A 16,239-nucleotide genomic window follows, 5' to 3' on the forward strand; every position below is an offset into this window, starting at 1 on the left:
TGAAAGAAGAGGGTTAGTGTACGTTTTTATTTTAATTTTATTTGTTGTCATTTGTCTGTCAAGTATTCGCCGAAGAGGTCTGTTTTCAGTACTTTTTTGAAGGTTGTGAGAGATATGGTTGACCGACCGCATTGGGAAGAATGTTCCACCAGGAAGGAGTTGTGAAGGAGAATGAGCAGGAAAGGGATTTAGTGCCCTTATGAGAAGGCATTACAATGCACTGCTCGTTTGCTGAACGCGGGGTTTTTGAGGGTGTGAAAGTATGCCAGCGCAGATCAAGTGATAGTCCTGTATGCAAACATCAGCGACTTGAATCTGATCCGGGCTTCAACCGGTAGCCAGTGGAGAGAGGTGAAGAGCGATTTCAGCAAGAGGTGGCAGTTGATGCAGTAACAAAGAGCTGAATATTTCTTGAGTGCAGGCTTAAGATAACTGGAAAGTATACCCTGGCAACATTAATTTCCAATATCACTGGCAAAATGGAAATTAATAATAATAAATATATTTCTGATCATTAATTAAACCTGACATCAATCAGGTTTAAACTGCACTAGAAATCCCTTTTAAACTTGCGAGAGCGCAGTCTCACATTGAGCCTTGCAATTCATTCAAGAACCGAAATATTTCGGCAAGTAGCAGTTTTAAAATGTATTCCAAATAAGATGTTCAACTTGGCAGAAGTTGAGCTACAAAACAAATTAACCATTTATGATATTTTGGCTTATGATGCGAAAAATATTCACACAGAAAGAAACTGGCTAAAGTCGCAAGTTTCTTGCCTAGCACCGCACTGGCCTAATTTTGCTTGGTCGTTTTAATATTATGATCAGTTTCTCATGAGACATAAGACTCATGAGGTGTCAAACAAAGAAAAAAAGAAATAATGTGTCTTCAATGTTTATGTAACCCCCGGTTCCGTTTTGATATGTTTTGACAGACCACGCTTTCAGGACAATGCAAGTCGTGAATGGGGCTTGTCTCTGAATGCACACTTGCTGCGGCTGCCACATTTAAAATAACTTTAAAAAGCCTGACATTATGAAAAGCTTACAGCAGAGAGATTTCTTGATTTATGACAACATATCCCCAATGTATGTGAGTGTAGCCTACCAATATTTATACGTGAATGTTTCTAACTTCATCCTGGGTTAACATCAGAGAAACCCAGCTGTTTTTCAGTGGTATTTATTCTATATGGTGCATATATGCTGATAATCCGATGATATTAAAGCGCACATTTGGTTTTAAAGGAAATAAAGCTAAATTATGTTAGAGTTGGGTTTTGCCATTTTTTATGAATGATGGGCATCGCAATACACAAGCAAACACGTGCAGAGTTTTGCACAGGCACTCTGATCTTGCTCGCTTTATTTCTCAATTTGCACAAAAAAACAGAGCGAAGAGACACTACCGGAGAGCTTATAAATTGTGATTTAAGAAATTTCATTGGTTGAGACTGTTTAGGTCTAAATTTATCTTATTTTGTGATCGATATCAGACAACAGAGCAATGTTATAAGCAGGGAAAATAGTAACAGTATAATGTAACTGAGTGCAGCTATAACTTAAAAAATGCTGTCATGTGATGTAAGTTTAGCATTAAATACTCAGTATTGTAAATTTAGCATTAATGTGACAAGTAGTCCGTCTTTGTTTTTGGTTGGGGATGGATTTGCCTGGGCTGGGATGGTCTGATGGTCACTTTGCTCTAGGGTGGGGATGGATGGATGGATGGATGGATGGATGGATGGATGGAAGGGAACGGAAGGGATGGAGATGGGAGCAGGCTCTCGAATAAGGATGGCACAGGATTTTCAGATGTAGCTGCCGTAATCTCTAGTTAGGGGTAGGCATATGATGTTTATTAGGGCCTGTCGTAATCTCTACCTACCTTGGGATGGACAGTGGTCCTTACAGAATGGTAACACTTTATTTGATGGTGCCCTTGTTACACATGTTACATGTATTAACTAAACTGTTAGCCCTTACCTTTCATTTCTACAGTAATATATTGTCATAACACTGTTGCCAGCTAGTTACTGTAGGTATTTTACAGTAAACAACTGCATTGATTCTTTGAAGATACATCATTAAAATAATATATTTACTTGCTTAAGTCACACGGTCTTAGATGAACGTCAAGTGTAAATAACAGATAAACACAATAAATCTGTCAATATTTCACCAGAGGAGAATTAGACATCATTAACGTCTTCTCTTAGTACAGACGCCTGAATGAAAGAGTATGAATCTCAAGAATGACAGTCAAATGTAAAGCTTCATGTTGCGATGCATCTCATTCAGGACTCCCTGCAAATGTAAACAATCTATTTTAGAGATGATGGACGATGATTGATGATGATGTCACCTCCCAAATTGTTCCACCGGCAATAACTTACACTATCACAGGTGACCAGACATACTTTAACATAAGAGCTCAACAAAAGGAAACAATATTGACTTTTTAGTGTTCTTGGTTTATTTCAGTGATTTTGGTGCAGGTGTTCATCATTAATATGATTATGAAGTGATTTCTTCCAAATTACCTTTAGCAAATACTTACATGAAAACATCTGCTTCGCCTCTCTGGTGGTTTTAAAAAGATGAATGTGTACGCGCAAACAGATAAGTGTGGCATCAGCTTGTGGTAGTGAGCCGGCCCAAAGCCGACGTAATGAAGAACTATAATGAGCTGGTAAAGAGCACTGACCTGTTAGACTTTATAGGTATGGGGGCCGTCGTTGCGCTTTTAGACCGGCCAGACGTACATGTGCTGTTGGGTTAACATTGTCAAATCAAAAATGTTATTAATTCAATGGTTGCTTGCTGTCAGGAAAACCTTTTGATCGGTAGTGTCTCTCAATCTAACATGTTCTTTCAGGACCCAACAGGTGCAATTCCTAAAGGCACACTGCTGGCCATATTCTGGACAACCGTGAGCTATGTGCTAATTTCAATCACAGTCGGTGAGACCAGATTATTGTTAATTACATCTCATAAACTGCCTATTTTGATATAATAAAATGTGGATTATGTCGTATCTTCTTCAGCTTCAACTGTTTTAAGGGATGCTTCTGGCAATCTAAACGATAGTTTAGCTATCAATTCTTCAATCCAGTGCAGCGGTTTAGGCTGTAAATTGGGCTGGAATTTTGACAGGTGTGAACAGAACCGTACCTGTGGCTTTGGACTTGCAAACAACTTTCAGGTGATTGCTGCTAAAAGACACAATTAGCTAGGGTTGGTCACAACAGACTTAGTTGTATTTACTTTTGAAGATGTTACATGTGAATATATATCAAGACAAATGTTGATGAATGCTTTACTGTTTTTTTACACAGACATTTTATTATAGTGGATCTAAAAGGCAAACTCTCCCACAAAGCAAAATCCCCAGAAAATTAAATTACCTCTGGTCAGAGAACATTTGGTCGCATTGTAAAGAGAGTTGTAGTAACTCTGAATCAGAGTTAAAGTTAATGAGATAATAACGTGATTAATTAAGTGATGATTGAGCATGATGATTATGAGCACAATCACTGAAGGAAAGACAAACACAAGAACTACAACTGACTTCAGCCACAGTTTTGGATTAAATCAACTGAAGATACAAGCACATGAACTCCAGGGGCCTGTACCATGAATGTAGCTGAACAAACTCAGGGTAATTGGATTAGTTTTGGGTTGACAAAACCAAACCAACGTGATCAAGCTTTGTTGGTACCATGAAGCAGCTCGTGGAGTTTCTTTGTCAACTCAAGCTTTGATCCTGAAGCTAAGATTAGTTTGCGCGCGCGTGCACATGAACGAGTGACGTCAGCATGGCTAAACCAATCGCATTATAAATGGATAAAGCGATTTCCACAATATGAACACAAAAATGAATTTCAGCCATGGAGTGATATGTTTCTGCTGTCTAAGCAAGAGAGAAGTGTTTCAGAAACACTGCTGATTGCGTTAATGCGCAAGTTAAACACTATATAGTACACACATTTACTGTAGTGCAAACAGGATCCGCGGGGTCCTCGGTGGAACTACAAGGGGTCCGTGTCCTTGCGGGAAACTTTTTTTATGTAAGGCATGGGTACAGAAATATTACAACAAATGTTAATTGAAGCTCCCGCATATTGCAATTTTAAACCTCTTGCGGACAAAAAACATCCATTCAGGCAGCAGAAGCAAGAAAGTTAACCTTACATCTGCTTCATCATTTCCCTTCCGAGTACACATGAGAGGAGTTGCGTGCAAATAAAGTTCATTCTCATATATTCTGAACTTCTGTACAAATTTGTTAAATGCTGTAAACGGCTAATTTGACAGGCAAATGACACCACAAGGCTTCTGCATTGTAAACTCTGACATCTTACGTGTTTAAAATCAATGAATGCGTGTCAAACAAGTTGCCCAAAAAATAACGCGGACTGGTGCATGTTGGTCTCCTTTTAGTCTGATATGATGCTCTGCAGGAAAAAAACTAGTTTATTTTTTTCCAGAAAGACAACGGAGCTCAGAATTATAAATAGCGGTGTGTTCTGCAACACAGAGAAGCGGAAGAAAATATAAGAATAACACTTAATAAAACGGCCTGCTTTTACAACAGAATGCATAAGCCTTTACCTTTAATAGACTAGTCTTTGCGCCATTAACCAGGGTCAGTCATTTCATTGAAGCCTTAATAAAAACTACGGTTCAGAAAAATGTCCTAATACAGTGAAACTGAAAGTGTTTCTAGATGTTCTGCACCACAGACAAGAATGTAAAAACTGCAATGCAAATACACGTGATACAATAAAAGTGGAATATAAGTAAGTAAATTGAATTTCATGTGAGTGTAAGGGAAAGCCAGCAAATCTGTAAAATCAGATTTTACCTATATAGTAAACAATATTTGATTTTATATTTGTAATATATATTTTTATATTATTTTATTAAACAGTATAAAAAATAACTAGCCATTCTAACACGCACTGTGAGTCAGTTACGTCACCTATATGTTTCTTTGCTCACAGCTGATTGGTCAAACTTTAGTCTGAGATCTCGAATCCAGAACATAATCTGCCCCGGAGCAGGTTAGCCGTGCAGCGTAAAACACCATGGCGACGAACACCGAATAAAGCCGAGCTACTCTCATGGTACCTAAAACCCAAGATTGGCACAAACTAAACTGAAACATAGCTGGCTAGCCACCTAAACCAGCTTCATGGTACAGGCCCCAGATCTCAGCCGAAGAGGATTAAGTAACAAACAGCATTACCAGCTTCACTTATTACTAACCAGATTGACTTTATTTCTGTCAGACCTCTACAGAAGCTCTTATGTAGAATTAAAAGAGGTCTGGATGTTGATCTTTTATTAAACATGTTTGGTCACTATTATGGTGATGATCAGTGTTTCCTTTAGTTGGGCATTTTGACTTTCACCAATTTATGTGAGTTTGTCTTTGTAAAAGCATTTACCAAAACATGTAATTTGATCAGTTGATGTAACTTTCTGAATAAAAAATAGAACAGTTCACTAATTTTATACCTGACCAAAAGTAGTTATTTATAATTAACAAATCACATCATATTCATAAATTCAGACATTGCTGGCAAACATAATTTTGATCAGATATAAAATAAGTGAACCATTATTATTTTAATTCAGAAAGTTGCATCACCCCATGAGCTTTGTTTCTGCCTTTCTTTCTAGCTTTTTCTTTGTTTTGGTAAACACTGTTAAATGTTATAAGTCAAACTGCCCAACTAAAGGCAACACTGATCACCATCATGGTGACCAAACATTTTTATAAAACATCAACATCTAAACCTCGGTTAATTCCCAATAAGAGCTTCTGTAGAGGTCTGACAGAAATTAGGTCAATCTGGTTAGTAATAAGTGAAGCTGGTAATGCTGTTTGTTGCTTAATCCTCTTCGGCTGAGTTCATGTGCTTGTATCTTCAGTTGATTTAATCCAAAACTGAAGTCAGTTGTAGTTCTTGTGCTTGTCTTTCCTTCAGTGATTCTGCTCATTATCATCATGCTCAATCATCACTTAATTAATCACATTATTATCTCAATAAATTTAACTCTGATTCAGGGTTACTTAAACTCTCTTTGGAATGGGACCAAATGTGCTCTGAGCAGAGGTAATTGTACTCTTGGCATTTTGCTGTGAACCCAACACAAACATTTTGAAGGCTGTATGGATTTTATTGTTACCTGAAATTTGGATGAATTTATCATTTATTAAACATCAAAAATCAGCCCTGGGGCTTTTACGGATTCGAGATGAGCATATTTAGATGCAGATGAAACACACGTTCATTGTGATTTCATAGATGTGCCACTTGCACAGATGTGAAGATGAAACACATGCTTATTGTGCTTGAATAGATGCAAATACAACCTTATTGGGAAGTCTTACCTATATAAGATGTTTTAGTTTCTTTTGCATTCTCTTGCATCTCTAGATACTTAGCATGGTTTCAGGATCTGGGCATTTGATCACAATTGGAATCTTTGCAGCAACCTTGTCATCAGCACTGGGTTTTTTGGTTTCTGCCCCGAAAATCTTTCAGGTAAACAGTGTAGCTGTATAACAATGATTAAACGAGTTCATTCAACATACAGTAACTGTTGTTCCCTATCGATACTTCACTCATACTGCGTAGCAGGACGCTATGGGGAAAAGTCATTTTTCTCCGATGACTGAAGCAATTCAATAGCGCAGTGAAAACTGCACGGTGATTGGTTGGAAAAAAGTAAAACTTTAAACCAATCGCAGCGGAGCTGCCAGACCAATGGCGATGGCACCCGCCAAAATGGGCTGGGCTTATGGCTATATAAGCAGACACATCGCCATAGGGTCTTCAGATCTCTTCTCCTTCAGCGACGACCTGATCTTCGCTTCCCGAGACTGACTGCTTCGCCGTCTAGAGAGCACCTGCAGCGGATTCGACCTCCTGCTCAGCGTCTTCGCTCAGCGGCTTCGTTCAGCGCTGTTCAACTCCGGCGGATTCTGTTGCCGGCTTCGCTAGCGAACGGTTCGCTACTCAGCTACGGTCTTTTCCCTGCCGCTATCCGGCGACGCTAAAAGAGTAAATTTCTGAGCAAATTTCCTGCGGTATTTACGTGCAGTTTTCACTGTGCTACAATGCCGCGTCGTCCCTGTTGCTCGTGTGGGGTCTTCCTACACGCCGCTGACGGGACGACGAGTGCGTCTCATGCCTGGGTCTCTCCCACGCAGAGAACGCGCTCAAAGAGACGGAATTCTCTCACTGCGAGAGTATGAGTCTCTCCTCTCTGCGCTCGCGGATAGCTTTCTTTTCAGAGAGTGACTCCGCCCCTCGATCACCACCGCCTCTGCCCGCACAGGCCACTGTGCGAATGAAGCAGCGAGGTAGAGGAACTAAGCGCTCGGGGAAGCGCGAGCTCACGCCGGCTCGCCGTGCCTCGCCTTCCCCGGAGAGAGAGCTTTCCCCGGTCTGTTTCACCCGGACAGATCAGCGTCCACTGGCGGCCACCTGTGACATGATCTCGTTCGGTGGAAATGAACTTGAGGAAGACGACACCATGTCGTTAGCGGCTTCAGACGGGGAGGAGTTAGCGGGCTTGGTAGATGACCCCGCCCCCTCGCCGTCTCCAGAACCCAGCGGACACGGCCCAAGTGCGGACTCCGAGCTCTTCCGGGTCCTCACGAAGGCAGTCAACGAACTGGGTCTAGAGTGGTCTCCCCCAGAGGAACCCACTCGCAGCCGCCTGGACGAATGGTTCTTGCCGGGGCGCCATCAGGCCCCTCGTCAAAGAACTTCACCGTTCTTTCCGGAAGTTCACGGCGAACTCACGAAGTCGTGGCGCGCCCCCTATTCGGCCCGTCTTCGACCTTCTTACTCCTCTGCTCTCACCTCCGTGGACGGCGCAGAGGAGAAAGGGTATGAGTGGCTGCCCCCCCCTCGATGAGTCAGTGGCCGCACATCAGACCAAATCGAGTCAGGCTTCTAAAGCCGGTACTTCCTCGTACCAAAGAAGGACGGCGGCATCCGCCCCATCCTCGATCTCAGACATCTGAATCGCGCCCTTATGAAACGGCGCTTCAGAATGCTCACGATGAAGCAGATCCTCTCGCAAATACGCCCAGAGGACTGGTTCTTCTCTCTGGACCTGGAAGATGCTTACTTCCACATTCAGATAGCCCCCCGTCACAGGCGATTCTTGAGATTCGCCTACGAGGGAATTGCTTATCAATACATGGTCCTTCCATTCGGACTCTCTCTAGCTCCCCGCACTTTCACAAATTGCATGGATGTGGCTCATTCCCCTCTCAGACAGAAGGGAATCCGCATTCTGAATTACCTCGACGACTGGCTTGTCCTAGCCCAGTCGGAGGACGAGCTAAGGTCCCACAGATCCCTCCTCCTCAGCCACCTGGAGTGCCTGGGACTCAGGATCAATCTTGCCAAGAGTGCACTGTCACCCAGCCAACGTATTTCGTTCCTGGGAACAGTCTTCGACTCAAAACGCATGACCGCCAGAATATCGCCAGAACGAGCTCTGGTCATTCGACGGCTTGCGGCCTCATTCACACCCAGGGTTTTACGCCCCCTCAGGGTTTTTCAGAAAATGCTGGGCCTTATGGCCTCCGCATCTCAAGTGCTGAGTCTGGGCATCCTCCGGATGCGCCCCCTCCAGTACTGGCTGAAGCCCAGAGTTCCTCGACACGCTTGGCGTCTTGGACGTCTGCGTGTTCTGGTGAACCAAGCCTGCGTAACCGCCCTAGCCTCGTGGAAAGATCCCCTTTGGCTAGAGCAGGGTATGCCCATGGGCTCCACATCCAGCCGGAAAGTGGTCACGACAGACGCCTCCAACACGGGTTGGGGGGCTCTGTGCGATGGCGAACCGGCCTTCGCCCTCTGGTCGAACCAGGAAAGAAGCCTCCATATCAACTACCTGGAAATGCAGGCAGTATGGTTGGCTCTACGCTACTTCCTACCGGTGCTAAAAGATCGTCACGTCTTAGTCTGATCAGACAGCATGACGGTGGTATCTTACATAAATCACCAGGGAGGCCTCTCCTCAAGACGCCTTTTTTCCCTAGTATTTCACCTCTTGGAATGGGCCCAGTCCAATCTGCGCTCACTGAGGGCAACTCATGTTCCAGGCAAACTGAACCGGGGAGCAGATATGCTATCTCCGAGCAATGTTCCTTCGGACGAATGGACACTCCACCCCATGTCGGTTCAGCAAATCTTCGGCTGGCAGAAATCAACCTTTTTGCCTCAGAAGACAATACTCATTGCCCGACGTACTTCTCGAAGGGAAAGGACGCCTTGGCCCACACTTGGCCCAACCGGCTCCTCTATGCTTTTCCCCCGATCGCGCTCTTGCAGCAGACAATCAGGAGAATCAGGGATCAAGCGCACCGAGTGCTATTGGTAGCCCCTCTGTGGACAAACCAGCCTTGGGTTGCAGATCTCTCCCAGCTGCTAGTAGTAGCCCCGTGGCCCATTCCCCTGAGGCGGGACCTCCTCTCTCAGGCAGGGAACACGATATGGCACCCCCAGCCAGAGCTGTGGGCTCTGCACCTTTGGCCTCTCGACGGGAGCCTTCGGACCTCCCTGAGAGCGTACTGAACACCATATCCCAGGCTAGAGCCACGTCCACTAGATGTCTCTATGCCCTCAAATGGTCTGTCTTCGCCTCCTGGTGTGCACCACGCGGCGCTGACCCGGTGTCCTGTGACATATCGCTGATACTGTCATTCTTACAAGAGTTGTTGGATAACGGCCGTGCCCCTTCCAAGCTCAAAGTCTATGTGGCAGCTATTTCAGCCTCACATACCCACATCGGAGGAAAAGGAGTGGGCAAGAACGACCTTATCGTTCGTTTCTTGAAGGGCTCCAGGCGGCTACACCCCCCTCGCCCTCTTACAGTTCCCACTTGGGATCTGCCTACAGTCCTGAGGGCTCTAAAGGGTCCTCCCTTTGAGCCTCTGCTATCTGCGGACCACCGTTCATTAACCCTCAAGACCGCTCTGCTTCTTGCTTTAGCATCGGTGAAGCGTGTGGGTGACCTACAGGCTCTCTCCGTGAGCCCATCCTGTCTTGAATTTGAGCCTAACGACGCCAGGGTCGTCCTCAAACCAAGGCATGGCTATGTACCTAAGGTGCTCTCTACTCAGAGCACAGGTTATTACGCTCTCTGCTCTCCCCTCCTCCGAGTGGGACCCAGAGCTTAGTCTGCTCTGCCCAGTCAGAGCATTAAAAATATACATTGAGCGCTCCGCCCTATTCAGACGGTCGGAACAACTCTTTGTGTGATTCGGTGAGCGCACCAGAGGGTCCTCGGTCTCGAAACATAGACTATCAAAGTGGATAGTTGAGGCTATATCGCTGGCGTACTCTTCCTTGGGCCTTCAATGTCCCACGAGAGTTAGAGCCCATTCCACTAGAGGCATTGCCTCTTCCTGGGCATGGTATAGCGGTGTCTCTATAAAAGATATCTGTGCGGCGGCCTGCTGGGCTTCGCCGTCCACTTTTACAAGATTTTACAATCTGGACATTCCGGCCCTTCAGGCCCGGGTCCTTTCTGCTTGAATTAGGTCGCTGAGCCCTGGCTCTATAGCCACGCCAGTGCCTAATAACTTTGGGATGATAACCGGACTAGGCCACCTACTAGCTTGGCCTTCTCCGCATTTCAGGGTTTCCCTGTTTTACCCTGTCTCCGAGCCAAGGCTCCGAGACTATCTGTGTTTTTCGTTCCATCTGTAGCACGGCGTGATTATACTGGTTCCCCATAGCGTCCTGCTACGCAGTACGAGTGAAGTATCGATAGGGAACGTACTCGGTTACTAACGTAACCTCGGTTCCCTGAGATACGGGAACGAGTACTGCGTTCCATGCCGTGCTACGAGTTGCTTTGTCTTCGCTTCAGTCGAAGTAACCTGAAGACCCTATGGCGATGTGTCTGATTATATAGCCATAAGCCCCGCCCATTTTGGCGGGTGCCTTCGCCATTGGTCTGGCAGCTCCGGTGCGATTGGTATAAAGTTTTACTTTTTTCCAACCAATAGCGCAGTTGTCACTGCGCTATTGAATTGCTTCAGTCATCGGAGAAAAAGGAGTTTTCCCCATAGCGTCCTGCTACGCAGTACTCGTTCCCGTATCTCAGGGAACCGAGGTTACGTTAGTAACCGAGTACGTTTTTTTACTCCAATGTCACAGTGTTTGTGTAAAGACAACATCTACCCCTATATTGCATTCTTTGGGAAAGGTTATGGGAAAAACAATGAGCCTCTACGTGGGTACATGCTGATGTTCACTATTGCATTGGCTTTCATCCTTATTGGTGAGTTCCAGATCATTTATAGCTGATCATTAGCCAAGGTCTTCTACTCCTTATTGTCTTTGTGCCTTATTAATGTGAGATATCATATTGTGCTTTTTAGGTGAGCTGAATACCATTGCTCCTCTGATCTCCAATTTCTTCCTCTGCTCCTATGGTCTCATTAACTTCAGCTGCTTCCATGCAACTATTGTCAAGTCTCCCGGTGAGAACTGCATTATCACAAAAAATACTTTTAACGCTATATGTTATGCCTGTGGCCTTTTTAAATAGTTAAAAACATATTTGTAGTTATTTTTTGAGCCTGGAATTTCATGACTTTTCTAAAAGGTCATGACTGGCCCTCATAAAGGGCCTAGTGATGCCTCTGATTTGCTCTCCCCTGGCAATCTCTTCATACCCCTTGAACTGGACCAACGACAGAAAACGTAGTTTTCTTGCAAATGTTTTAATTAGATAAATTGTGGGAACAAAACATTGAATATTTTTACACGCACTTTGTGTGAATGTACTGTATATCTGGAGCTTCTGTTCAATTTGTTTCACATTGTATCTCTGGCATAATTAAATGGAATGACAGGTTTATTCTCCGATTTCTTACAGGCTGGAGACCAGCATACCGTTACTACAACGCTTGGACTTCTCTTTTTGGTGCTTTTTTGTCTTTTCTCCTCATGTTTCTGTTCACCTGGTGGGCCGCTCTCGTTACTTTTACTATAGTCTTCTGCCTCTTAGGCTATGTTACATATAAAAAACCTAGTAAGTGGTCTCATTCTCTATCAATGATAATATATAGTCTTAAATTCAATTCTCATAATTATTTACACTATTTTTTATAATCAGCAGTAGATACAAGAAAAAATATATATCAGTAAAAATAGATGCAAAATAGACAAAAAGTTATTCAAATATATTATAAAAGTTTATACTGTATAATAAAAATAAAATTTCACATAACCAAATTGTTTGAAAAAGTGATATGTTTAATTTCTGTCTCTAGAGTTGAACTGGGGTTCATCTTACCAAGCCGGGATCTACAACATGGCTTTGTCTTTCTCTATGTCTTTGTCAAATTTGGATGATCACATTAAGAATTACAGGTGAGATTTGAAGGTTTAAAGCTAGCCAAATAACATGTCTGAATTGCTTGCAAATAATTGTGTAATGCTCACACAAATTCTCTTCTAGGCCACAGTGTCTTGTTCTGACTGGTCCACCAAATGCTCGTCCTGCTCTGGTGGACTTTGTGGGCACTTTTACTAAAGCCATCAGCCTGATGATCTGTGGAAACATTATAATGGTAAGAACTAGAGATGTGCCCGAAACTAAATACATTAGAAAAGCAGGGCTAATGGCTTTAAAATGAATAACAAATTAAATCGAATAACTGAAAAAAATATTCAGCAGACACGTGTAAATATAAAACTGTGTACATAATAAACCTCTAAAAGGGAACCTATTTCTCCCGAGCCTTTGTTACATTGCCAGATGATAAGCCATACAATTTCCAAAAGGGCAAATAAATAGTATAGCTGGTTGTAATTTGTTAGCAGGCAACATTGTAGTTTGGTCCCCTGAAGATCCTGCAAATGCTATGTTTTTTAGTCAGCTTGTTGACTATTCTGCAATATTGGTGAAATACAAGCTATTTTCACAGTGTATGAAACAACACGGTATGCTTCATATATGTAAATATGTACGAATTTGTCGACAAGGCAATTAATGCTGTTTAGGGAAAACGACATCTGTCACAGCAGAAATCCTTCTTCAATCATCCATGTTGATTGTGTAAGGCCCCCCATCTCGGGAACTCAAATATCAAAATTATTTCCCAACTTCCCATTGGGAAATGCAACATCAGAGGGCATTCATGTGCAATTTTTACCTAAGAAACTCATATTTCCGATAATTCTGAGAGCCTATGAAGGCACCATAAGAACCACTAGGTTGTTTTATGTTTGGTAAAACGGTGAAATGTGGTGTATGATATAGGTGTATCATAGAAACCTAATGAAATGGCTTTATACATATACATAATGGCCCCCTCATTTACAGACAGGCCCCCATAAAAAATTTATTCTGGCTACGCCACTGCAGTGTCTTTCTATGAACCAAATGAAGTCCTTACACAACGCTGTCAAGGTTCATGGAGGAATTTCAAATCTCGTTATATAAGTCTCTTGACCACGGATGAACAAACTACAAAGAAATTAGCAAGTTGCTAGTTATGTCTCATTCATGAGGTGTTGCGCAGGTTACGCTGACCGGTCTGAATATGACATCAAAGTTCTGCGAGAGCAGAGCTCTGTGTGCTTTCAAAAATGTATCGCGGTACTCTGACATTCACTGATCAGTCTGCAGCATTTCAAGAAGTCGAACATGCCTAATGCAAAGTCATTAGACACATATGCAGTATTAGTGAGTAACAGTACTATAGAAACGTGCACTTTTTTAAATCGTTATATGTTAGATATAATGAAGTTTAATTGAATGGACAAAGTTTTATTTTTTTGGATGCCCAGATGTATGCAATATTTTGTTTGTTTCACTGTTTTTGAGTTGTCTGTCGACACGTTATCTTATCGAAGGAAAATAACAATTGATCCCCACAGGGACCATACAGTGCATCCGGAAAGTATTCACAGCGCTTCACTTTTTCTACATTTTGTCATGTTACAACCTTATTCCAAAATGGATTCAATTTATTATTTTCCTCAAAATTCTACAAACTATACCCTATAATGGCAACATGAAAGAAGTTTGTTTGAAATCTTTCCAAGTTTATAAAAAAATAAAAAGCACATGAACATAAATATTCACAGCCTTTGCCATGACACTAAAAATTTAGCTCAGGTGATTTGGAAAGGCACACACCTGTCTATGGTCACACAGTTAACAGTGCATGTCAGAGCGCAAACAAAGCCATGAAATCCATGGAATTTGCTGTAGACCGCCGAGGCAGGATTGTATCGAGGAACAGATCTGGGGAAGTGTACAGAAAAATGTCTGCAGCATTTAAGGTCCCAATGAGCACAGTGGCCTCAATCATGGAAGAAGCTTGGAACCATCAGGATTCTTCTAGAGCTGGCCACCTGGACATACTAGATGAAAACCAGCTGCAGAGTGCTCTGGATCTCAGACTGGGGCGACGGTTCATCTTCCAATTGGACAATGACCCTAAGCACACAGCCAAGATAACAAAGGAGTGGCTACAGGACAACTCTGTGAATGTCCTTGAGTGGGCCAGCTAGAGCCCAGACTTGATCCCGTTGAACATCTCTGAAGAGATCTGAAAATGGCTGTACACTGAAAATGGTCTGTGGACACAAATAAAGTTATTAGTATTGGAGTCATTGAAATATGTTATACAGTATATATGAAATAGTAGTTTGCAATGGCTCTTTTGCAATTAGAAAAATGGCTCTTTGGTTAAAGTTTCCAGACCCCTGCTCTAAAATCACTACAAAACAATAGACGCTCCAGCCAACAAAGTGAGATGCCCTCAAACCATCTGAAGAAACTGCTTTTTGAGTCAACACTTATACACAAACTTCAGATGGGGTTCTCTATACTTTTTACAAATTAGGTAAGGTCCTGTTATCTCTTATTTTCTTTATCCAATCCCTTTAGTCCGCCACCCTTATTTCCTAAGCAACTGGGTATGGCTGACCAATCGTAACTTTGTTTTTTAAAATAAATTTACACACAATAGTTAGTATTCAAATGGTATGTCAGTCTCCGAATGTAAGAGAAAAACATGTTATACCAATATTAACTATGTGCAAGCTTTTGAACAAAGGTTGGTTCATTTTGTAGGCCTCAAAGCCTTAAACTCTAGGCCCCTTGAAACCTTAGACATTTCTGGTAGCTCAAGTTGCTCAAATGTGCTCAAATACGAATAATTTGTTAGATACACTAATTCCAATACCTTTAGTTATAATAAAACTTTAATATCATAAAATTTTAACAATTCGTTACCAAATGTGTGATTTAGGTATATTAGCTACGTTCCCTATGAATACTTCTTAGCTTAACATAATAACTGTGCATAACATAATTGTGGTGAGTGGAGATTATGGTGTGCTTTTAATTTATAGTGTGGTGGAAATCTAACATAAGTCCCTTAGAAATACACAATAATACACTCTCATTCACACAAGACACACCAAATATACAGCCTCACACACTCACATGAGACAGAAGGACATGTGCACACACACATGCTTAATCACACAGCGCACATGCACGAAAAACCCGGCACACACTCGTCGAACACACACAGCCACGATGATAGTATAATTATGGGTAAATGTTGATGAGAACAGTGTTGTGAGTCAAATGTGTGATAGTAGAGAGTGAGATTCAACAGTTTTGAGATATTATAAAGGTCTTCTAATTTAATTTCACACACAAACATTGCAACAACTTATTTGTTACAAGATGTTTTTTGCCTCCAGATTTCCCAAATCTTTTTGGACATCAAAATGCTTAAACTCGCAGATATTACAATTTCATTTTTAGGTTTAACAGCACAGCACTCAAACCTCATTGCCATAACAACAGTACATTGTATGCACAGCGTTAAAACACACAAAAATCGCTAATACATGCAAGAGACAAGAGCCCAACTAAAGGAAACACTGCCCACCAATCATGGTGACTTTTGTAAGCTGATAAAGTTCTTAAAACATTAAACGATTTCAAAAACATGAAAACCCTCTCAGGAGAGTTCTTATGACAGACATTTGTTGGCTGGGATGTGTCTATTTTTGATGAGTTTGTAAAATTAAACTAACTTTACTTAATTAAATGTCATTGAATGAGCCTGTTTTTATGAGTAGAAACTGCATGTATTTATTGGATGGAAATCCTGCAATCAAATAAATTGAGTTATTTTTTTTGAGTGAGACGTTGTCTA

General features: G+C 42.2%; 1 protein-coding gene across 2 annotated transcripts in view; it reads left to right on the forward strand.

Moving 5' to 3' along the window:
* slc12a10.3 (solute carrier family 12 member 10, tandem duplicate 3) overlaps nt 1–16,239 on the forward strand; it is a 54,653-nt gene that overhangs the window by 28,879 nt on the left and 9,535 nt on the right. For both annotated transcript variants that reach the window (XM_079464629.1, XM_079464628.1), the window contains exons 9-16: nt 2,881–2,965; nt 3,050–3,207; nt 6,452–6,559; nt 11,201–11,324; nt 11,425–11,526; nt 11,925–12,080; nt 12,322–12,421; nt 12,510–12,621. In XM_079464629.1, the coding sequence (XP_079320755.1) occupies nt 2,881–2,965; nt 3,050–3,207; nt 6,452–6,559; nt 11,201–11,324; nt 11,425–11,526; nt 11,925–12,080; nt 12,322–12,421; nt 12,510–12,621 (945 nt within the window). The remainder of the gene's footprint in view (nt 1–2,880; nt 2,966–3,049; nt 3,208–6,451; nt 6,560–11,200; nt 11,325–11,424; nt 11,527–11,924; nt 12,081–12,321; nt 12,422–12,509; nt 12,622–16,239) is intronic.

The sequence above is a fragment of the Barbatula barbatula genome (assembly GCF_947034865.1).
Source record: "Barbatula barbatula genome assembly, chromosome: 1".
Taxonomy (NCBI): domain Eukaryota; kingdom Metazoa; phylum Chordata; class Actinopteri; order Cypriniformes; family Nemacheilidae; genus Barbatula; species Barbatula barbatula.